Raw genomic sequence first — 23,720 nt, 5'->3', positions numbered from 1 at the left:
GATCCAATGGCGGTGTTAAGACCATAAATCAGGGGACCAGCCCTTTTCACTCCCCTCCCTCATGTGTGACCTCTGGCTCATAGTCGGCCCTGTGGGAAACCTGACCAGGAGCCATGGACCCCTCTTCAAATGACCGACTGACGTCAGGAAAGGCAGCTCCGACAAGAGAGCTGTGCTGGGGTGGGGTCTCGGGTCTAACACCGGTGGAAACTTACCGGAAGAACAGACAAGTCTTTTATGTGTTTTCTTTTCAGAGTGCAGCGAGGTCAATTGACCCCCATTGTAAGGAAGGGCAGGGGCTGACGACAGTTGGGCTGAACCGAAACTTGGAGGGTCACTGACAATGCAGCAGCTTTATTTAGTGGAGTATCATTTTCTAGGGGGTTATAGAAGCCTCCTTAACAAGATGTCTGTGTCAATAACTGACACTCGCTCACTCAAGTCCTCTTAAGGAACCTGTGAAAAGCTAATATCATTAGCGGCAGCTGGGGAGCCTCAAGAGTCAAAGTGGCAAATGACTGTGAAAACTGTTTACCACATCAATAAACACATGACATACTGTAAGTTTGGCTAACCACTGCGATTAACGACCTTAGATGTAAATGCTACATCTAAGGAAATAATGGTTGGAATTGAGGTTATAATGCCGCTGCAATGTAATTGATACTATGGAAGCTGCCACAATGATAAACTAATGCTATTAGTAGATGTCACTTGTCTCAACTCAAGAAAATAACCATGGTTGGTTAGTTACAACTGCCCTATTGTTGTAGCCTGTTGGACTGGCCTGGGGGTGGGGGAATGCATTGTGTGGTCAAGAGTTCAGAGTGTCACTCTGTAATTACAAAACGTTCTTGGTGTATATAACTGCCTTGGAGTACCTGGTGGGTGGGATTTAACAGATTACGGTATGACATTTCAGGTGGTTTCAGATTCCAAGTTGCCATTAATCAGTGTTTTTATTTGAAAATATTCTGGCAAGGACAGCTGGTCCTTGTCTCTTACAAGGTGACCACCAAAAACTACAACAACATGACGTCACGCCACGGTGGTAAACAACTCACCACTCACCTCTGTTTTTACGATAACCACCGTTTTGTTGGTCACCTTATCACCTAAAACCGGACTATGAATAGGCCTTAAACGTCTGTCAAAGACGGGCCAATCCTGCAAACTTTGAAAGCCAATGTTAGCTAATTAGGATGGAAGATGAAATATTGGACAGATCCGCCTTGAATGACTATAGAGATGGTGCTTAACGATTTGCGGGATTTTTGGACAGAATCTGGAGGAGTAATATCAAAAAATGTGTTCTTCCAAAGTCGGCCTCCTGGTGGCGCTATAACAGGCCGTTCCTGAAAATTTGGGGCAGAGGTTCATCGTTGGCATCCAGGGAGTGTGCGTGCAAAATTTAGCACCGACCGGGTTAACAGTGCCGGAGATTAGCTGGTAACAGACAGACGGACAGACGGATGCACACACACGGACACACGGATTCACACACGTGCAAAACACATACTCTCTCCCCATGCCTTCGCCCTGGTGGAGACAACTACATAGGCTACTTCCTTTTTACAGTAAATATTTTTTTATTTAATAAAGGCCAAAGGATAAATAATTACATTCAATATTGATGAAGAAAATAACTATTTTTGTGTCGGATTCTCATCATCCCAACCACCACCAGAGGTGATCGAGTTTTCTGGACGATTCACTACTGGACTATAAGAGCACTGTGGTAACTGATAACTGATTCTCAACTGAAAAACGTGAAGTGAAGTTTTTCAGTCACGGTCATACTACTCTACAAAGTATAAATTAGGCGTTTATAGGCCTAATCATATGCCATGATCTATTCACAGTCATGTGGGAAGAAGAAAACATCAGGTTGACAGCTGGTCCTTGCCTCTTGTCTGTGTCCCCTAAAACATTCATGGGCACTTCTCAAGCTTTGACAGTCTCTGACTCCCACAAGGCCACCAAGTTCATACCACGGTGTGTACGAGTACGAGACAAGAGTCTCACTATTAGTCACTTTATTGCACCCCCCCTACTGTTTTCGTTTATTCTCTTTTGCTTTCAGTTCTTGATGTTTTCACTAAACTGGGGAAAACCGCCTTCCCTGAACCATATGTTCACAATATGGCCCAGGAACAACCAATGACTGGACTCTTTCCTTTCTAGATTGGGAGCTTTGATGTGTGCTGCAAGGCAGTTAAATCTGTTTGCGAAAATGTACATTAAAAAAGATGAATCTCCCCCAATGACAAAAAATCCCCGCCCCTCACAGACGCACACGCTACTCATCAGTGCCACTGATGTGAAATATGCTAAATTAATGTTTAGTAAGTAGAATTGTGTGTGTGTGTGTGTGTGTGTGTGTGCGTGTGTGTGTGTGTGTGTGTGTGTGTGTGTGTGTGTGTGTGTGTGTGTGTGTGTGTGTGTGTGTGTGTGCGTGCGCGCGCGCGTGCGCGCGCGCGTGCGTGCGTGCGTGCGTGCGTGCGTGCGTGCGTGCGTGCGTATGTGTGTGTGTACATACAGTACTTTTAGTTCAAGTTAGCTGTCCTTGGATCAGGGTATAGTGATAGAGCCTATATGCACCTTTACTCATTTCTCAATTATATATTACATGATATTAAAAATATAATCAGTGTTGAAGATCAAAGCAGTACATTAACATTTCCTACAGGCCAAGAAACGTACAAAAATCCCCAATGCAGTTTGATTTAAAGCCGTTTTTATGGAGAATAGTGAAGCTCATAGAGAGACTGAGGCAAGGTTGAAGACAGTCAGTGGTGTGCACAGACATTTAGAGGGGCAGGTGCTCAAGTGGAAAAAAAGGGCACTTTGTGCAGCGCGTGGAACCGGCCGGTTGCCTTAATAGTGTGAGATTTATAGATTGTGGGGCCTAAATAATATATTAGAAGCTTTTTATCAAGAATTGATCAATGTCACCATGGTCCACATACTGTACAGTGTAACTTTTTTTTTAAGGGCACATTGCCAAAAGGGCAGGGGTGCTCTAGCACCCCCTAGTGTCTATCTGTGCACGCCACTGAAGACAGTAACCTTGGGGGCCATGCGAGAGAAAGGAGGCCATACAGCTGGAACCACCTGATTAGAAAGCTACAGCTGATCCAAGGGAAAGACCAGAGGATTTTACACAGCAAATCACCGTCTGTTTGTTGTCTACATCTCGGCCTCCCACTCTAATTGCCAACTGTTTATCTGCAGGGGACGAGTTCATACATATTCCCACAGAGGAGGAGTCCGACTCGAATAGAGTAGAAGGTGTGTGTGTGTGTGTGTGTGTCTGTCTGTGTGTGTCTGTGTGTGTGTGTGTGTGTGTGTGTGTGTGTGTGTGTGTGTGTGTGTGTGTGTGTGTGTGTGTGTGTGTGTGTGTGTGTGTGTGTGTGTGTGTGTGTGTGTGTGTGTGTGTGTGTGCGACGTGCATGTGTGCTTGCGTCGTTGCGTGTTTGCGTGCCTGCCGCATGCATATATCATTTTAACATGTAGTATTTTATGGTAGATATGTGTCCACGTGTGCATACCAGTCTGAGTGGCATTATTATGCCTAATTTATACTATGTCATATGATGAGTGTCAAGTGCCGAAAATAGCAGATCTATAAACTCACATAAGCTTGTGAGCTTATAGATGTGAAGAAGTATAAATCAGGCTTCAGCCATGAGCAGCACTCGGTCATTTTCTCCTCCCTATTGGGCTCCAGAGAGAGAGCGATAGAAAGAACGTCTGAGTGCTCGCTAACCTCCCCCACCATCAAAGCAGACCAGAGCATGTGACCTCGCCCACGTTTCGCCCACGGCTCTGGGGTTTAGCCTTTCCTAATTTAACCCCAGTCTGGTCGGCAGGGCGAGGGAAGGCCCATCACCGTGGCGCCATGCGAGGCAAGACCTCCCCTGTGGAAGTGGACCTCAGAAACCACAGAGGATCCCCTCCTAGCACACTATCAGCTTAGTGTCTAATAGTATCATACAGAACCCGAGCTGTCAATCAGGACAGAAAGATGCGGGCCAGAGAAACATAATTATCAGTCATTGAGATATACATTTCCAAGTATGAACCATCTGCTAGCTCAGTAAGGCGAGGTCAATGAAATTGTAAAACACACCCAGATGTTATGTTTAATTACATTATCCAGGTTATCAAATTGAACCCTCGTGACTTGTCGCTAATATCCACAATTCTAAGTGTCAAGTCTGTTGAGCAATGTAGCTTCACATACAAGTGTATACAATTTGAGTTATGTAGTATCAATGTATAGTCAATCCATAGTTTATCTGCTCAGAATGCCTCAAATACACCCCAGGGTGTAATAAATTGAGATTTCCTCATTGGTGAAAAATGACAAAGGTAAAGTTATCACAACCACAGAATATCATCAACGTTAATTCATAATCAAAAGTCATTCACTTGGAAATACACATTCATACACATTTGTTGTGAAAGTTTGCAAGAAAAAAAGTTTTGACTTTGCCATCGGGAAACTAAACGGGCCTGGGCGGCTGGCGTCTGGCAGTGTGCCGTGGGTTCGACTCCCGATCCTGACGGCCCTTACTGCGTGTCACCCCCCCCCCCCCATCTCTCTCCCCATTTCCTGTCAGCCTACTTTCATCTATCCCTCTATCAATAAAAAGAAAAAAGGCGAAAGCCAACCAAAAAAAAAAGTTTCTGTTCCTCTGCCAAATCATCATTTTATTAAAAGTTATGTCGCAGTGGAATCAAGGGTCAAGTCAAAGATCATGAGGCTTCAGAAAAGAACATATCTTATCTGTTATATTCTCAATTGAGGGAATCCCTGCAGAGGCCAAGTTGACTACCATTACCCCCCAAGCCCCTTCATCCCGTCTGGCATTAGCTCAGCCTCCTGACAGCATCCATCAACTGATCATCGTAAAGTGCCAATGCCCCCCCCCCCCCAAACACACACACACACACACACACACACACACACACACACACACACACACACACACACACACACACACACACACTCAACCCAAGTTCCCAACTCCCCCCCCCCCCCCCCCCCCCCACACCATGAAGCCAAACCTCCATGCCCCTGTTGCTGGATTCCCAGATCAGAAATAGAGATGGAGAGGAGAAGAGCAAGGCAGGAAGAGGAGGATAGGTGGCATGCAGAGGGGCGCAGGAATTCCTTTTTGGAGGGGGAACAGGTGGGGGCAAAGGAACAGCCTGGCAGACGGAGGGACGGAGGAGGGGTTAATGACATCTTGATGACAGATAGTGGTATGCATGGCTTCTGCAGAAATGGAGAAGGAGGGAGCGAGGCAGAAGAGTGTAAAAGGAGACTATGGGCTTGTATAGTCTGCCCCCCTCCACTCCACTCCCCACTCACCTGTCTTCATACCTGCATTGATCTTACATGATGTGAAACATGGACACTGTAGTCTCCCTGCAGCTGCATGTCCATAAAACATAAAACAAAACAACAATGGCATCCATCCCTATTTTGAGAAATGTTTCTAAAATGACAAAACAGCACTCTATAGTACATACAATGAGTCACATCATGACATGTGAACTGGTAGATCTGCTATTTTCACTATTTGTTGAATGACAGTGTATACTGTAGAGAGCTTGAGTGGTTATCATTCCTCTTATGTTGGATAGCACAGACACAGAGACACGCACGTGTGTGTGTGTGTGTGTGTGTGTGTGTGTGTGTGTGTGTGTGTGTGTGTGTGTGTGTGTGTGTGTGTGTGTGTGTGTGTGTGTGTGTGCGTGCGTGCGTGCGTGCGTGCGTGCGTGCGTGTGCACTAGGGCTTTAAGCAACTAGTCGACTATTTCAACTAGTCGACTAGTAAATCCACTATCCGCATGACTCTTTGAACCCTCAACACCCAATGTGGAAATGTGTAACTAATAACTGTGAGAGACAATTCATTTTCACTTCATTTCATTTTAGAAAGAGGAATTCACACTTTGCAGATGTCTCATGGCTGCATGCTCAAGCTATTCCCGCAACACTGTGTGTGTGTGTGTGTGTGTGTGTGTGTGTGTGTGTGTGTGTGTGTGTGTGTGTGTGTGTGTGTGTGTGTGTGTGTGTGTGTGTGTGTGTGTGTGTGTGTGTGTGTGTGTGTGTGTGTGTGTGTGTTTAGAGGATTCAAGCTGCAGGTCGGGAGCAACGTAAACAACAACCTCCAACAGCTGTAGAAACAGTAACCAGAGCTTTTCAGGGTTCTAGGATCGATTAGCATTCCTGGGGCCACAACACAAAAATACACACTGCCAAGACCGTAAGTCATGCCAACACTTTTATTGTTCGAGTGACCACTTTATCTGCCTAACAACAACCTGACAAGGCAGGCATCGTTCAAGTAAGGAAAGCTGTGAGCTTTATATAGAGTATAAACTTTCTTGTTCATTGCTAGTCTGTCAAATTGCTACACGAACTAATGATTTAAGACAAGAGCATTCTCAGCTGTTTGTATGTTGTGTATGGAATTACCAATACTCATAGCTTGTCCTACATTCCAGACTTCAATAGCGGGCCACTACATTATTGACTCCCATATATGGATAGGGTCAGTGCCAATAATCATTACAAACAAATGCAAACCAGGCCCCATGAGAGAACATGTAGCACCTAAAACTGTATTGACGCGTAACGTTATTGACTTTTGGTTATTCTGCAATCCCTAAGCTCTTGTTAGTGACCAGTAATAATGACAATAGACAAATCAATCTATTTACAGAGGACAGGCCGTCAGGCCCGAGTCTGGACTTGAAGGATCAGATTTCACAGCTATGGAAAAAATGGAAAGAGATGGAGATAGATGGAGAGAGAAAGATTGAGTGGCCCTGGGTGATGGGGGATTCAGAATGGTGTGCGTGCGCGCATATGCGCCATGCATTTGTAGTGGCCATATACTGGCCAAAGGGTTTGAATTAATTGACAGATTACCTCTCTGCTGGGAAACAGAACAGGAGGCAGCTAGTTCAGGCTGGAGGACAGTTTCCCTCTTTAGGGGGTCTCAAATCCATTCCCAAAGAGCCAGGAGTTTACAGAAGGAGGAGATTGAGCCTGTGGATTACGGGGATGAAAGGTCACCCAGCAGTTCCTATGAGAACCTCCTTCACTATACCGAGTTAGGGGACAGAAACACTATGAGAACCTCCTTCACTAGACCGAGTTAGGGGACAGAAACACGGCTGGACTTAAAAGATTTACCCCCTACTGTACCACAACTTTCCTCTTCAAAAAACAAAATATCTAAATCTATAAAGAGTTGCTTGTTGGTTGGAACACATTATCTCCACCAGGCCTACCAACTGTATTGCTGTGTGAGGCAGAATGTGACCGTGGTAAGGGATGATGTGTGGCATTGCATCAACCCAAAAAGCATTTATGTTGTTGGACACGTGTACTTGCAAAAGTGAACATTGTGTTGGTAAAAGTACTGGGCATACCCAGTTCAAAAAAGCACCCTTCGGGCATTTGTCCCCTTCCTACTTGAAGATTGATTGATTGAAGTATTTATTAACAGTATGCAGAATGGGTACATTTCAAAAGAAAAAGAAAAAGTCGATACAAAAACTGTTACTGCGGACGGCCCCATGATAAATGATAAATGTTTACAACAAGGTCCACAATTTTCAATTCATCAGAAGATTTAGAGACGTACAAAGAACTTGGTCCCCCCTCTTCCCAACTGTCCCCATCACCTTTGAATGAATTTATTATGAAATGTTATTTAATAATTAAAACAAACATGTTTGTTATTACAAACATGTTTGAAGTACTAGAGACAGCACAGCTCCTTATGAACAATGTTATTCCAGCCTCATCTCACACAATGAACACTTTCACGCTGCTGGTTGTCTCCTGGAGAAGGATGTGTTGCTGCCCATAAGCAAGCACACACTGACGTACAGTAGTTGGGAGAAATGGAGTTTTCATTCTGAATTAAACTAGTGCTGTTTAATCACTTTTTCTTGCTCGCCTTTTAGAAAATAATGGTACTCTAAAAGTGTGGCTGAATCAGAGTTGTTCTGTTAGGTGGAAGAGTCATTTAATGAGCTTCATCTTCAAATGAGGTAGCCTAAGTAGGCCTATAACCAACCATTTCCCCTGATGCTGCTGTTGGGTTCTGTTTCTACACAAACGAATTGATTAGCATGTGAATGGACTGCTTTGCTACAGTGCTGGCAAGATTTAGCAATACCATAGCTCAAATTAATAGTAAAATACACTCAATTAGTCCTGTACTGAACATTTTCTGTAGCTGTTGCCTTGAGAAAAGCATACGCCTTTACCTTTATTATACGTAAAAGCTAAAATGGTTGCATGGAATGATGTGAAACTTTTCCGCTCAAAATGGACAGTGAACCTACATTACCCAATTGTGTCAAGGTAAAAGTTCACAAAAAGGGCAAGTTTAATAATATTAATAATAGTCAAACTCAAACTAATAACATGTTCTGTTTTCCACTATAACTTAATATTAAGCTAGAGGTCTTTCATTTGCCAACAATGAATGTTGATTACTCAGGATATATCGCCACTGTAGCAGCCGCTGGCTTCTGTTACTACTGCCAAACCTTTTGTGAAATTCCTGCCTGTGGGTTTGTTATATTTATACTTCCATTGGGATTTACACACTCTCACTTGAAACATAACAAGTATACTTTATACAGATACTTCAAAGGGGGTCGCGGTAGAAAGTCAGTCAGACCTTTCGGTACTTGGAAAAACCTAAACATTTTGCCTCTCATCTCCAGACACAGCATCACTGGAGATTATGACTGCTTTGGCTTCAGATTTATTTGGGGAATCTTGTGCTTTCTCACTGATAAGACTATCAGTCTTGTCTCTTGTCTGTTTCCTTCATCCTGCACAGTCAAATCTGGAATATTAAATGTAACTCTGCCTGAAGGTTAAATTAACACACAGAGGACTTGGTGTGGGTTCTGACAAAGGGATGTGGTTCCGAGCTCACATGGCTCCATTCAATGTTATACGTCAAACTCACATGATGATTGAGTAACAGCTCACATGTAAAGCCATTTAAGTCTTTGTATAATTACCTGACCTAAAGGCAGAGTCACCTAATGTGAACTGCTTGAACGTCTGTCCACGCCTTAGTAAATGTCCCAGCTGGTCCCTAGAGGACAGAGGACAGGTAAGGGGAAAACCCCCAATGGCGGTTCAAGAACACACCTCTAACTCACATCTGTTTCCCTTACTGCCATGGAACCATTGGTGTTTTTATTATGGTGTTTTATGTGTTGCATGTTGCTGTGCATGCACGAGGATGTGTGCGTTTGTGAAAAGTCAATCAGAGTGTGGAGGGGAGTACATACAGTATGTATACGTGTGTTTATGTGTGCATGCGTACTGTCTTATTATCATGGTGGTGAATATCCCAGCCCCCACCCCTTCCTTGCTTCAGGCATGTGTAACAACTTTGTTCACGTAGGTTAATTTCCAGATGGCACTGCTGCCGGAGTGTGTGAGTCACTGTGGCTGTTGAGACGCTCACCTCAGCTTTGTCATACCTGGGTGCCACTAGACATGTCTGTCTGCACAGAGAAGCAAAAGCTTTCAGAAAATGAAATGTGAGTGTGTGTGTGTGTGTGTGCGTGCATGCGTGCGTGCGTGCGTGCGTGCGTGCGTGCGTGCGTTCGTGTGTGTGTGTGTGTGTGTGTGTGTCGGGGGGAGGGGGGGTTGTCAGTAAAACATGGTTTAGGGTTTGTTTTTATGGTCGCTATACCATAATTTCACCTGTAGACATTTTCTGATGTCACGAACAAAGAAGGCAGACTTGCGAACGAGACACCACCACTTAAGGGCATTTTTTCTGAATGTCTTTGAGTGACTCATACTTTCTTTCTTTAACATTGTTTACTTCCACATTTAGACATTTATCAGATTCCCTACTGTACTGCAGTCCCTGTTACTGAGTGACACCAAAACGGGTGGCCTTAGATGCTGCTGCTGATGGATTTTTTTATAGAGAGGGTATGCGCATGCATAAAGTGAGTGGCAAAGTGAGTTTATCGTTGTTTAACGTTTAATGGGCTGTAAAGGCCAGAAAGTCGTTTTCTGCCACTCAGTAGGCGTTCGCGCAGAATTCCTACTGAGATGATGATGTCATGTGCATACCCTCTATTATTATTCGACTATTGATCTTTGAGTGTTGGTATTCTGTTTGCTACAACCACACAGCTGATACAGTTTCAAGATTGGGAGCTGTGCTGTGTGCACCATAACATGCCTCCTCCTGTACATAGAGTTTAATTCTAGAGGCTGATTCCACAAGCATAGAAGATAACAACTAAAGAACATCCTCCATGAATTCTGTGAATGGAGCAGCTATGATGGCTTTATAATAGAAAAAGTGCCAAGGAATCATCTGTGGTATAAGTATGTGATGTGCATGGAGGTTCGTGCTATCTTCCTTCCTCCTTCCATGCTGAAGCGGTTCAGTTGTTTTTTTCCCCGCCTAATATTGAACCAGTTCAGAGTGTTTCCACTGAAAATGAATTGCATCAGAACTCTAAAAGTTGTTTGGGAACTGGAACCCAAAAATGGCCGCCGGATCCATGAAAGCACCAATTAAGGTTCCAAGAATCTTGAACGGAATCAGTTCTAGAACCAAAGTTCAATTGGTGGAAAAGGGCTTAACACTTTCAGCGCCCCCTACTGTTCATTTCCGCCCACACAGCCCAATACAACGAGATGAGGGGCAAAAACCTTTTCGAGCAGCAGCCGACATGTGTTACGTAGGTTTCACAACAAGCGGTAACGACAATGAGTGGATCCTTATAGGAGGTGCGCGCATTGATCCTCACGATGGGAAGAACGTAGGCGCTGTCTAGCAGCCTGGGCAGCACGGAAGGTAGTGTTGAGCTTCGGCTGCGTGGTATTGATATAAAACTTACAGTACAAGCCGCTATCTGACGGGTATGGCGACCTCCGGGGGTTAAATCTTAATCCGTCATCTGACGGGTTGCGAGGCGTTTTGGCGTCCATTGTGTTTTAAGAGTCACCAGTGCAGCTAGGCTCCCAAAGAATGGCAATTGTGTTCGTTGGAGTGCGATGCGCCGCTATTGCACATACTATACTGGCTCAAAATATATAGCTGCAATTTTGAAGGCAAGGTGGTCCAAATCAAGCAAATGGTGGCTTAATTCATGACTTGGATCAGCCAAGAATAGTTATATGTGGACACGGCGGTTTAGCTGTTGGAAATGCAACATCAACATAATCACATACTGCAAAAGCTTGACCCATAGTAGACATACTGTAATAGATCTCTAAAAATGGTCTTAGACAAACTAGCCTACTAACTTCATAAGCTGTCTTAAAAACTATGTATATGTTGTATGTATAATTTACAAAGGCAATATCCAAGCGTCTGTGTTGAATAAATAAAATGTGTTATCTTTTCTAAACATCATACACCCAGTCCAGGAGAGAGTGAAAAAGAAGTGTTGCCATGAGAAACTAAACTGTTTGTGACACAGCCTAGGGGGGTTGTTGTAAAAAGGTTTAGTCATCATTGTTTTCCAACAGAAAGAGAAGCTACTGTCTCCTCCTGTAATGATGTCTCGGAATGTAACAGAGGAGGAAGGGCGGGCGGGGACACACCTGTGCTGAACACAGAGGAACATGAAGCATCAGAAGAAGACGAGACAAGAGGAACATGGGAGACATGCATAAGCATAATATGGTAAAGGCCAGAGGCGCACTCAAGGTCAGGTTACCAGAGAGAGAGAGAGAGAGAGAGAGAGAGAGAGAGAGAGAGAGAGAGAGAGAGAGAGAGAGAGAGAGAGAGTGTGAGAGAGAGAGAGAGAGAGAGAGAGAGAGAGAGAGAGAGAGAGAGAGAGAGAGTGAGTGAGTGAGTGAGTCCAGTTTTGAGTTACAGTAACAGAGATATGCACTACTAGAGCAAATAAGAAGATGTATATTTTTGTGTGCAACAAGAGTATGCTTTACTCACGCCTAAACATTGTGATTTGGACTGTAAATGTTATGGCTTGATAATTATCTACTATCTACACACCACACCACAGTCTCTTTCTTCACTTTATCACAAAATGCTTTCCTAGCTCTTCTCAAGGACACAACCAGCTCTTGACCTAAGGCACACATTCATGCTCAAGCTAAAACATTCAGAACCCTCCCAAAAACAGAGTCTTCCCATCCAACCCCATTGTGTCCAAATACAGTCTGAGCTCATGCTTCCCCTGTGCAAACTGCCAACTGTCATTGCATCGTTGTTGTTTCCTTCACACTCTACAAAATCCACTTCACTGAACACTTTTCTCTTGGTGTCTTAAAACTGCACAATTAATGCACAAGAACACAAGGCCTGTGCATGCTATAGCATTAAATATTCAGCAGCACCATCCCAAATTCAGCTTTTTGTGGAGTTTTCTGCCCTGGCTGTCAGATTTCTTTTTTGCGTGCGTGCGTGCGTGCGTGCGTGCGTGCGTGCGTGCGTGCGTGCGTGCGTGCGTGTGTTGGGGAGGGGGTGGTTCAAGGCTGATAATTAATAAAACAAATTAGTTTTTATTTGACTGACCTACTGAGACTGACTGGCTGACTGATAACTATACTGACTGTGGAACAATTAGTGAGGACAGCTCGAATTTTGATTGACAGAATTAAGAGGGATATGGCAGTTAGTAAACTAAACTGTAATTAATGCCGTAATCAGAGAGGGCGTTTATTCTCTGTGAAATACATCCAATAAATGGACAACCAAAATGACCTAAACAGGCCTAAACAAATCAGCCACCCGTTTGGATGTTGAAGTTAATCTGGTTTTATCAATCACGATTGGGGTTAATGTTGAGTTCAAATGGAAATAAAAAACTAAACATTGTGAGGAAGTGTGGAACAGATTGACAGGAAATGGGCGTACTGTACATCATACAGAAAGAGCTCAATGGACAAAAGAATAGGGAGAACGGATATGAAGCAGGAAGAAAAGGTAGATCAGAAAGGATGGGAGGTGTGCTATGAATGACCATAAAGCTGTCTGTACGGCAGGAAGTTATTGATAGGAAATAGGAACAGATTCATTTTAGTTCTATAACTATCTAGATCAATGTACTGCTGGAAAATGGTGTGTGTGTGTGTGTGTGTGTGTGTGTGTGTGTGTGTGTGTGTGTGTGTGTGTGTGTGTGTGTGTGTGTGTGTGTGTGTGTGTGTGTGTGTGTGTGTGTGTGTGTGTGTGTGTGTGTGTGTGTGTGTGTTGCGTGCACGTGTGCCCAATAGAAACAAGAGCAGGTGGCTGTGGATAAATGTATCACATAGGCGATAGGCCTATCTGATAAGAGAGTTGGGAATGGCAAAAAGTTCAAGGGTGCCCTCTGTAGGTTGGAGGAGGATGTTTTCTTTTAATTAATCAATACATTGTATAATACTCAAATTTAGATCACTCGGTGTCAGTGATTCCAAACCTGTGGAAAATATGTTGAAAATATTTAAAATGTATGACAATGTATATTTCATTGTCATACCAATAAATGGGAACTAAACTTATAGAGCCTTTTCTGGGAGTTCTGGACATCTGCCTATCCGACCAACTTGAGGCCTAGCACTGCGCTTCCTCGGGTCGTCTTCGACGTCACGTCACTTGTAGCACATTTGATGTCGTACATCAGTATACATAATGGATTGCATTTTTATAGCGCTTTTCTATGCACTACGTGCTTACTCAAAGTGCTTTACAATGGTCCATTCATTCATACATTGGGAGGTGAAGCGTCGAACGCCAGCGTCCTCACCACTGGAGGCAATGCAGGGTTCAGTGTCTTGCCTAAGGACACTTTGACATGTAGACAGGAGGAGCTAGGATTTGACCCGCCGACCCATGGATCATTGGACAACCTGCATACCTCCTGAGCCACAGACCGACATTCACTGCATTTATTGTAAGATAAGTATAACTATGGATGGAAGTGTATGTGCAACATGAATGTTGTAAGGCGTAAACCAAAAAGACAAGCACTGCAACCTGGAGGGGAAGAGGTGCGGACTGGTGAGGCACATGTTGGACACGCCCTCTTCTGATTGGCTGGGACCTGAACCTGCCCTCTGCTGATTGGCCGGGCCCAAAAACCTGCCCTCTTCTGATTGGCCTGGCCCTGAACCTGCCCCTCTTCTGATTGGCCGGGCCCAAAAACCAGCCCTCTTCTGATTGGCTGGGCCCAAAAACCTGCTCTCTTCTGATTGGCCGGTCCCAAAAACATGCCCTCTTCTGATTGGCTTGACTGGACTGGACTATGACGGACTAACAGTTTTATGCCATGAAGTTGCCCCATCAGTTTCTTTATTTTGTCCTTTTTGTTCTCTCTCTGTTGATACTGCTATGTATTAGGGTTGCACTAAACGGAATTTTGTTGTATGTCTCATACAGTGACAATAAAGATCTTATCTTATCTATTTAAAGGAGCATTCAGTGATTTGGGTGATTTGGAAAAAAAAACGGTCCACCCGGTAACAAGATGTGCACATGCACACGCTCTACAGTGGGGGAAGTACAACAGACCAACAGCACATGCACCAATGCCAGCCACACTCGATCATGATTGGAGGAAGGCACCTCTCATCCTGATTGGATGAAAGCTTTGCCACCCAAAGCCCAAACCGAAACTAGGGTTTTTTGACCCCAGGGGCTCACTGGGGACAGGGAGGAACTCCTTATATGGTCAGCACACTTTATAGTAGGGAGGATTATCCAAAGAATAAGAAAAAATAAGTGATAGTTGAATTAAGTGAAATCACTGAATGTACCTTTAAGTTTAACTGAGGACCACCTGGAACCCCCTCAGTCAAGAACCACTGGTTTTCCCCGGACCACTGGTTGAGAACCACTGTACCAAACGATTCCTCAGACTCTACCCTACCAATCAGCCAAAGCAGCAGCAACTACAAGCAGGGTGGGTATTAGTCGTCACAATGGCTCAAATATATAACAACCTCTATGTAGTACTGTCAGGCTACTCGCTGTCAGGCCACTTAGCTATCAGCGTCTCTACACTTCCCTATCTAAGAAATAAAGCATAAAATTCCCCCCAAACAAAAACCAAATCCTTTTGTGCAATATTCTTTATTAGAGCATACCAGGAGGAAACACAGTTATTAACATATAATTAAACATTCAGCAAGTAAGATAAACTAAAACATAGACAAATTAAGTCATAGTTTTCAAATCACAAAAATGGAAATGATAAAAGTTCACACTTTGCACATACCATTCTCAGACACAATGGAAAAAAGTGATTTACGTAAGCTATCACATTGTTGCACCAGTTTGCAAGGACCCAATAAATCAAACATAATACCCTGATACGATGTCACCAAATCGCACACATTCAGATTTTACACAATTACAGTATATATCTTATTTCTTACATTTACAATTGAGGGAGACAAAGATATTTTATGAATGTGCACATTATGTGACCGTCACGGTATGTAGCATCATCAGATCTTTTCACGGAAATCCCTTGCTCTCTAGCAGTGTAAATAATCTTAGATAATCCTCAACTAATCCACGTATCACTGACTTTAATCTCCGAAAGTAATCTAGTTTTTGCTAGATGATATAAAAAATTCAGTTGCAGGCCTATCTAGAACAATACAGAGAAGACAGAGTTTTAACTCACTGTACTGTTTAACCAACAAGGAACTACGGTAAGGCACCCTGGAACATTGCAACCTCACCCCACACCCAACCAGTACTATAGGGGTATACACAAGTATATTACTTATATTAGATTGTACTGTACACAGTGAAATTAATGTACACATTGTTACTTTGTCCATTTGTAATTCTGAGACGAGAGTGTACAAATGTAACCAAATTGACCCTTATAGGTCCATTTGGTTACATTTGTACACTCTCAGAGTTAAATGCACACTAGACTACTGCATTTAACAGCCCCAAACCCATTCCCATGCACACCCACATCCACATGTACTGTATATGTGCCCCTGCATGGTCTCATTATAGCCAGCTATTCGCTCTTGGCCGCAGAAGCCGCCATGCCCTTGGCCTTCAAGTCAGCCATCTTGCTGGTGACAAAGTTCCACTTGAATGGGGCTTCCGTGTTCCCTCCTCCTCCCAGGGTCATGTACTTGGAGAAGCTGTTGGGGATGCCCCCTCCTCTTCCTTCATCCTCCACCCCCTCTGCGTTCTGCACCTCCTGCGCCACCTCCTCTCCTCCGGCCTGGCTTGTCCCCTCCTCGCTCTCCATCGTCCCTGCTCCATTTGCGGCAGCGGCCGCGGCGGCTTCTGCCTGCTTCTTGGCGGCCCAGTTGTTGGCAAAGCTGCCCCAGAATCCTCCACGATCCCTATTGGGTCGCGGAGGCTCCTCAGGCCTCACTGCTAGCGGGCTGGGGAAACAAGGAAACAGTGGGACTGAAACTGAGAACCAGCTCATTAATTAAAATGCTGAATTTGTCATAGTGGGAAATGAATGCAGATGGAGAATCAGAGAGATAAACAGAAAATCTTAGCAACGCATGGTGAACCAAAATTGTTTAAAAATTATATTTTTTTAAACAGCATAATTTTGAATTGACTGGGACAGCCACACTCTGTCAAATATTTCAAACTTGAATTACAGGTTGCTCTGGTTTTTGTTACACTGATGAACTCTTGGTCCATGCTGTCCATAATCCATCACTATACGCAGTGCCTATGCAAAGGCCAACAACACAGAGAAAGGCCATGCATGGAAAGCTTCACTTACTGGTCGGGTACTGGTGGGCTCTCAGTCTCCTCTAGAAGCTGGTGTTCATCATCTTTGTTGAAAAGAGTTGACATCTTGTTCCAACCTTTCACCCCAGCCCCCTGCATCTGCATCTGCATCTGGAGACACACGCACGTGCACACACACACACACACACACACACACACACACACACACACACACACACACACACACACACACACACACACACACACACACACACACACACACACACACACACACACACACACACACACACACACACAAAGGTCAAAGGTCAAATTGTTAATGACTTCCATAATGATGGAGAGAATTTACGCAGGAATGAGCACCAGAATTTGTGGAGCATTCTGTAGCTAAACTTCATTGTTTAATCTAAATTTATTTTACTCTTGCAAGAGATAGTAATTGAATATATAATGCAAATGAGCATTTACCATACTGTACATGCTATCATTGTTCACTTACTTTCTTGGCCATCTGAGAAACAGCATTGGGCCCCTCATCCTCTTGTACGGGACTAACATCATTCTCCTCATCATGGACCTAAAATAGCAAAATAAAAGTGCATCATGTGCAAGTATGTATTTGGTAATGTCAGGTCTACCTTGGATCAGCAGTGGTGAAAACTTTGCAGACACTGATCACCCTCTAGTGCATTTACCTGGATACTACAACAGCCAACAACCACCTGTAGATTGTACATGTAGAAGAGAAAAGATTGCTCAGACAGAGCTTTTTCTTAAAAAAAAAAAAAAAAGCATTTAAAATTATGACTCAGCCAAGTTCTATTAAATGTTAATGGTATTTCCAGATTCCACATTTACCTATGAACTTCAGGATAGCATGATATAGCTGTCAGGTGATACAGTCACACATACAGGTTCGTTTGTATCAAACTTCGTGTCACACTTCACAAACATGCATTTAACAAATGTCTCTTAAATAGCATCGATGACAATCCAAATGCCCTCAAATCATGTTTCTTTGCAGACATAATCCCTGTCATCCCTCATATAGCTTGTCCTCGCATTGCAGAGTTTGAAGGTGGTGGTTGGTAGATCTAAACACACCCTAGGGCCTAGCCCAGGGCCTGGCCTGGCTCTCGGTCTCATTCCCCCTGTCCAACCATGGAATGCCAACTAATCCGTTTGTTGAGCTCCCGTGCAGGATCAGATTTCCACAGCGCTGCAGAGATCTGGGTCATGCAGTGCTTTCTGTTTTCACTCTGGTACCAACCCCTGGATAGACAGACCACAGGTGTTGCAAGACAGGAGTACTGGCAGCTTGAATCCTTTACCTAGTAAAACAACTAAAGATGCCTTGAGATACTACTAGTAGTTAATACTGGTCTTTCAGTTGAAGCTGTGAATACTTGTGCCACTAGATTGAGGTGTTTGGGAGATCCATTTCTGCATAGATAAACAGTAGGGAAGTACTCTACATCACTGTCAACAGTTATATGTCTGTGAAAGACTACAGCAGCAGACTAGAGGAACCATCGTTTTGGCCTTACTTCTGCTGTCTAAGTCACAATTGCTTTGGAAAAAGCAGAAGAAACATGAACCATCAAGCATGTTTCACTGTGTGATGAATAAATATTAAAAATATTCATGAGGAAATATTAAGCACGCTATAATGTGCTTCTCAGATACCGCTAACCTCAAGGGAATTTACATTTCTGACTAAAAAACAAAAAGGAGGGAAACTTTGGACGGAGTAACGGAGGAGAAAGTTGCAAATTGAGTACCTCTTCCGCTGTGTCCTCCTCATGTTCGGGGTTAAGAGTCTTCAGCACCTTGCTCTGAAAATTGCTCTTATATACTTTCCACATAGGATTCATACTTGCACGACCACTCTGCACCGAGAGCACAACCTGTTAAGACCTCTGCGTGGTCCACCTTTCCTCCGAGTGCCCTCGTCCACTTGTTGGCTCACCTCAGTTGAGTCTACGTCCGTTTTCCATTCGTAGGTTTCAGCCCGCAGAAACAAATGAACCGCAGGGAACTTATTTCATAGCCCAAGAGAGTCTACAGTCTTGCAGGCCTCTGTTGTTTCATAGTGTTCTTGTTGTACCTTCTTGGATCCAAGTATGTCAGTATTGACAAGAGGACGAGATGACAGATCCTTTCATCCCCACAGAGAATCTGAGTAGGTAGAGTGAGGAACCTAGCTGCAGTCAGTGCTCACGCGTACTTGCACACAAACACACACACACACACACACACACACACACACACACACACACACACACACACACACACACACACACACACACACACACACACACACACACACACACACACACACACACACACACACACACACAACGTTACGGTTCAGGATCCCTGCATCGGTTACCTGGAAACAGGTGTGGGTTTCCTCATGAATATTTCAAAGGGTCTCTATTCCAGTGCCTGAGGTCCATTGTTGATGGGTGCTGGTAGACTGGCTCTTGTAACCCTAGTGTACACACACATGCAGCATGTATGCGCACGTGCACACACACACACACACACACACACACACACACACACACACACACACACACACACACACACACACACACACACACACACACACACACACACACACACAATGTCATGTTTAGATGCCCTTTAGGATGGAAAGCCCATTTGGATAGTTTTGAAATGTCACCTCATGTTCTGTGCAATCATTAGTGTTTATGATCAGTCATTTACTTCATTTTGTATCATGACACTGTTTGAATGATACAATGGTAAAATGTTGCAGCAAAGTCTGAACTAAAAATTACAATTTACAAGTCAGAAACCGCATAAATACATGTCTTATTCATGTTCATCATTATCAGCATGCAAATAGCATGATCCAGACTCATAACACTTCACAACACTGCCCACTCAACATCCATTGTGTACTTCCTTTCAATTCTGCCATTGGTTGCTACAGGATTTCACTCTGCTCAAACACCAATCATAGACGTTCCAAAACCAGCTGGTTTCCTTGGCTACCTGGGGCTGGACAATGTAATGTAGATGTAGACAGACATATAAAGCTTTGATGACTGATTGGGTTTCACTGGTTACCCATAGCAATGCAGGGGGAAATAGTTCCTCTATTTGCCATTGAAAGGTGTGGCACTGGTGATGTTTTTTTGTTATCTGATAACAAATGAGAGTAAAAGGGTCTACAAGTCTTCGTTATCATCCTGTGTTATTGGTGCAGTAAATACAGAATGCCAAGAAGTCTTACAGGTGTCCCAGTTTCCTTCCAAGATATGAATATTGTAACTAAATATTAAACTGCCTATAGACACCATACTGTACATGAAGGCAAGACTGTCCATTGGAATCCTGATGTATGATTATATACAGCACAGTAATGTAATCTTCCCATAGCTATCATGTTCCTGGTTTTGATTACCATATAGAGTTCAGTCTTAATGGGCTGTAAAGGCTGGGTATACCCATACGGTAAACATGAATAGTTAATGGTTTCTATGGAAGTGACTTCGCACACACGCACAGACTGATGGATGGTGCTTATTTGAAGAGAAGCCAGTTCAATGATGGCTGAAACGGCTCAGATTTCACGGTGAGATGGACACACCCAGATGTTTCCCTGTTACCCAAGAAAACAGGAATCAGGTGAAACATAGCAGTGAGTATGACCTCTGAGGTACAGGCATCGCCACCGTTACAGTCCTACATACAGTATAATTTTCATTGGAGTAAAGTAAAATAAGTACATTTACTCAAGTACTGTACTTGACTACTGTGATTTTTAGTTAATTTCCACCAAACTGTACTTTTTACTCCACTACAATTATTTGACAACTTTAGTCACTAGTTACTTTGTAAATTTTAATTATTCAGCCCTATGCTAATCTCTCAAGAACAGATTCTCTGTTTCTTTTCCTTTTTGCCGATGGGTTCCCAGATTGGCCCTATGCATACTTAGGCAATTTGAAAATAGCCGATCTACAAGGTCACAAGTTGTGAGCTTGTAGATCTTCTATTTTTACGGCAACATTTCTTGATTTCTTTCAGTACTTACTTTCAGCGACGCAGTCTGGTTCACCTTGGCGAGGGTATCTGATGTTGCGAGACCCAAAACACCTGAAGACCCGCAGGATACATCACTGAATTGTGTCTAAGTTAGTTGCACCAAAAGTGTTTATTAGAATTACTCAAGTAAACTTTGAATACCAGACATTTATTTGTAACAGAGTATTTCTACATTGTGGTATTGGTAGGCTACTTCTACTTAAGTACAAAACGTGAGTACTTCTTCCACTTCTTCGAGAACTAACTGACAGTCAGTGTATTTGTGTTGCATGGCTACATATTCTTGTGCAGACATAGTAAGAAACTAGAACTGCACTCTGTCGAGTGCCTACTTGCTTGTTGCACACAAGTAGGCCATAAATGGAATACTAGTGCGCAAGCAGAGTGCGCAAGTACTGTCGACCGCTACAAACTGTCAAATCTCAGCTTCTCTTTGAAAGAACGATTTAAATATTGAATTATTAGGTTTAGCTATTTGCTACGTACCTACTTTTTGCACGTAAAAAAGTAGTATTATGAAGTATATTGTAATAAAGATGTGGATTAAAGGACCCAATGCCTTCAATGGTGACGTATATCTCGATCAGTGTCGGGTGGATTAAAGGAAATGCCTCTATGTATAATGTATATGTATATGTAATTTGTAAGTTGATTAGCGGTATACTGTGGTTACTTTTGATGCGTATGCACCGTCCCAGCATATGACGTCAGGGTATAACTGGTATAGCTAGCTCTCAATGATGACTAGCTCTCAATGATGACGTAATACACAAACGCTCAAAGCTGGCCATTCATTATCAATGGCATTCAATGTTTGTGTTCAAAGCTGGACATAGGAGGGCTAGCGTCGATCAAAAACAATAAACCTAATGATGCATCGAGCGTCAATCAATTGACATGACGGTGACATACTTTTGGGAAGGGCATTAAGGACACTTATATGTCGTCTCAATAGTATAGATAAATCAATTCATATTTGTTTGGGGCTAGTGAATGCACTCTCCCATCACTAGAGGTCACACTTTTCCTTTTTGACCACAACTTCACCACAATTCAATACAATGAATGTACTGTATGTAGTACATAGTAGGCCTATGCTCTGTGAAACAAAATGTCAGTGGGCCCTTTCAATTAGGCCTAAGTATATTGCATTTCCTCTGGCACGTGTTATAGAATATGCTACAATTCTACCTAATTCCACAGCCTTCAAAAGAGTATGTTTTCTCTTTCAGATCCCTTTCTTTTTTACATTTTTGTGCTTTATTCAGTTAGAGACTGGAAACAATATGAGACGAATAACAGTCTAAGTCCATCATTTATTCTCACCCCTCCCCGAAAAGGCCTAGCTGTCCTGACCCCTTATCCATCATTTATACATTATGGATAATTAGTGTGGACTTAGACTGTTATTTGTCTCAACTGGGAAGGACTTTCCTACAGCTTTAAGTCCAAAAATCTTAACTAACCCTTTAAGGCCAATTCATAGTCAGAATCAGAATCAGAATCAGAAGACTTTATTGCCATGACATGTAAACATGTTAGGAATTTGGTTTGGTGGACAGCAGAGTGCAGTTACAACATTAGGACAAGTGCAAAACAGGACAAGACAGTGCAAAGAATAGTGAAAAAAATAAAGTGCAGAGAGTTCAAGTGATCAGTTCAGAGCACAAGTCAGTCCATTCCACTCTGAGTGGGGGTGGAGGGAGGATAAAGGGGGGTCAGGGGGGGACACCAGCAGTGTTGAGGAGCCGGATAGCCGTGGGGAAAAATCTGTTTGAATGTCGGGCCTTCATAGTCTTTAGGGACCGCAACCTCCTGCCTGAGGGAAGCAGGGCAAAAAGACTGTGGCCTGGGTGTGCAGGGTCAGCCATGATCTTCCTGGCCCTCCTCGAAGCCCCCCCCTCCTTCAAGGGGGGGGCAAAGGGCAGCCAATCACCCTCTCTGCTGATCGTATGACCCGCTGCAGCTTGGCCTTGTCCTTGGCCACTGCAGCGGGGAACCAAACAGTAATGGCGAGGGTGATGATAGATTCTATGATGGCAGTATAGAAGTTAACCAGCAAGGTCCTTGGGAGGTGGAATTTCCTCAGCTCTAGGTTGTTCCGGGTGCACCAGGTCAGCAGCAAGTCGATCTCGCTCCTGTAGGCAGACTCATCCTCCCTGGAGATGAGCCCTACCAGGGTGGTGTCGTCTGCAAACTTCAGAAGTTTGACCGACTGGTGGCTGGAGGTGCAGCAGTTGGTGTAGAGGGAAAACAGAAGGGGAGACAGGACACAGCCCTGGGGGGAGCCGGTGCTGATGGTCCTCAGCTCGGAGATGGACTTCCCGATCTTTCACCCGCTGAGTCCTGTTGGACAGGAAGTCTGTGATCCACCTGCAGGTGTAGTCAGGCACCTGCAGCGCAGATGGTAAATAAATGGTGCATTTATATAGCGCCTTTATCCAAGGCGCTTTACATAGATTGTGCATTACATTCACCCATTCACACACACATTCATACACCGATTGCAGCGGAAGCCATGCAAGGTACCAACCAGCACATCGGGAGCAATTTGGGGTTCAGTGTCTTGCCCAAGGACACTTCGACATGTAGACAGGAGGAGCCGGGATTCGAACCGCCGACCCATGGATCATTGGACGACCTGCTCTACCTCCTGAGCCACAGTCGCCAGAGAGGCCACTCTCCAGTATGGGAGGCAAGATGGTGTTGAACGCCGAGCTGAAGTCCACGAACAGAATCCTGGCATAGGTCCCCGCAGTGTCCAGATGTTCCAGGACGTAGTGTAGAGCCATGTTGACCGCGTTGTCCACGGACCGGTTGGCTCTATATGCAAACTGCAGAGGGTCTAGGAGAGGGTCTGTGATGTCCTTCAGGTGGGCAAGGACGAGGCGTTCAAAGACCTTCATAACTACG

The 23,720-nt window shown here is 43.9% G+C and overlaps 1 protein-coding gene across 1 annotated transcript; it reads right to left on the bottom strand.

The window, feature by feature from the left end:
* Window positions 1–16,020: 16,020 nt before the first annotated feature.
* On the bottom strand, window positions 16,021–18,601 carry LOC306925061 (uncharacterized protein C1orf232; the record flags this gene model as incomplete). Its single annotated transcript, XM_079503743.1, has 4 exons — window positions 16,021–16,399; window positions 16,759–16,865; window positions 17,227–17,304; window positions 18,509–18,601. 4 exons carry the CDS (start codon window positions 18,599–18,601, stop codon window positions 16,021–16,023), a joined length of 657 nt encoding a protein of 218 aa, XP_079359869.1.
* Window positions 18,602–23,720: the final 5,119 nt, after the last annotated feature.

The sequence above is a fragment of the Electrona antarctica genome (assembly GCF_951216825.1).
Source record: "Electrona antarctica genome assembly, chromosome: 6".
NCBI classification, from domain to species: Eukaryota; Metazoa; Chordata; class Actinopteri; order Myctophiformes; family Myctophidae; genus Electrona; species Electrona antarctica.
Note: the sequence above shows the minus strand (reverse complement) of the source record. Positions and strands in the feature narration are given on the sequence as shown.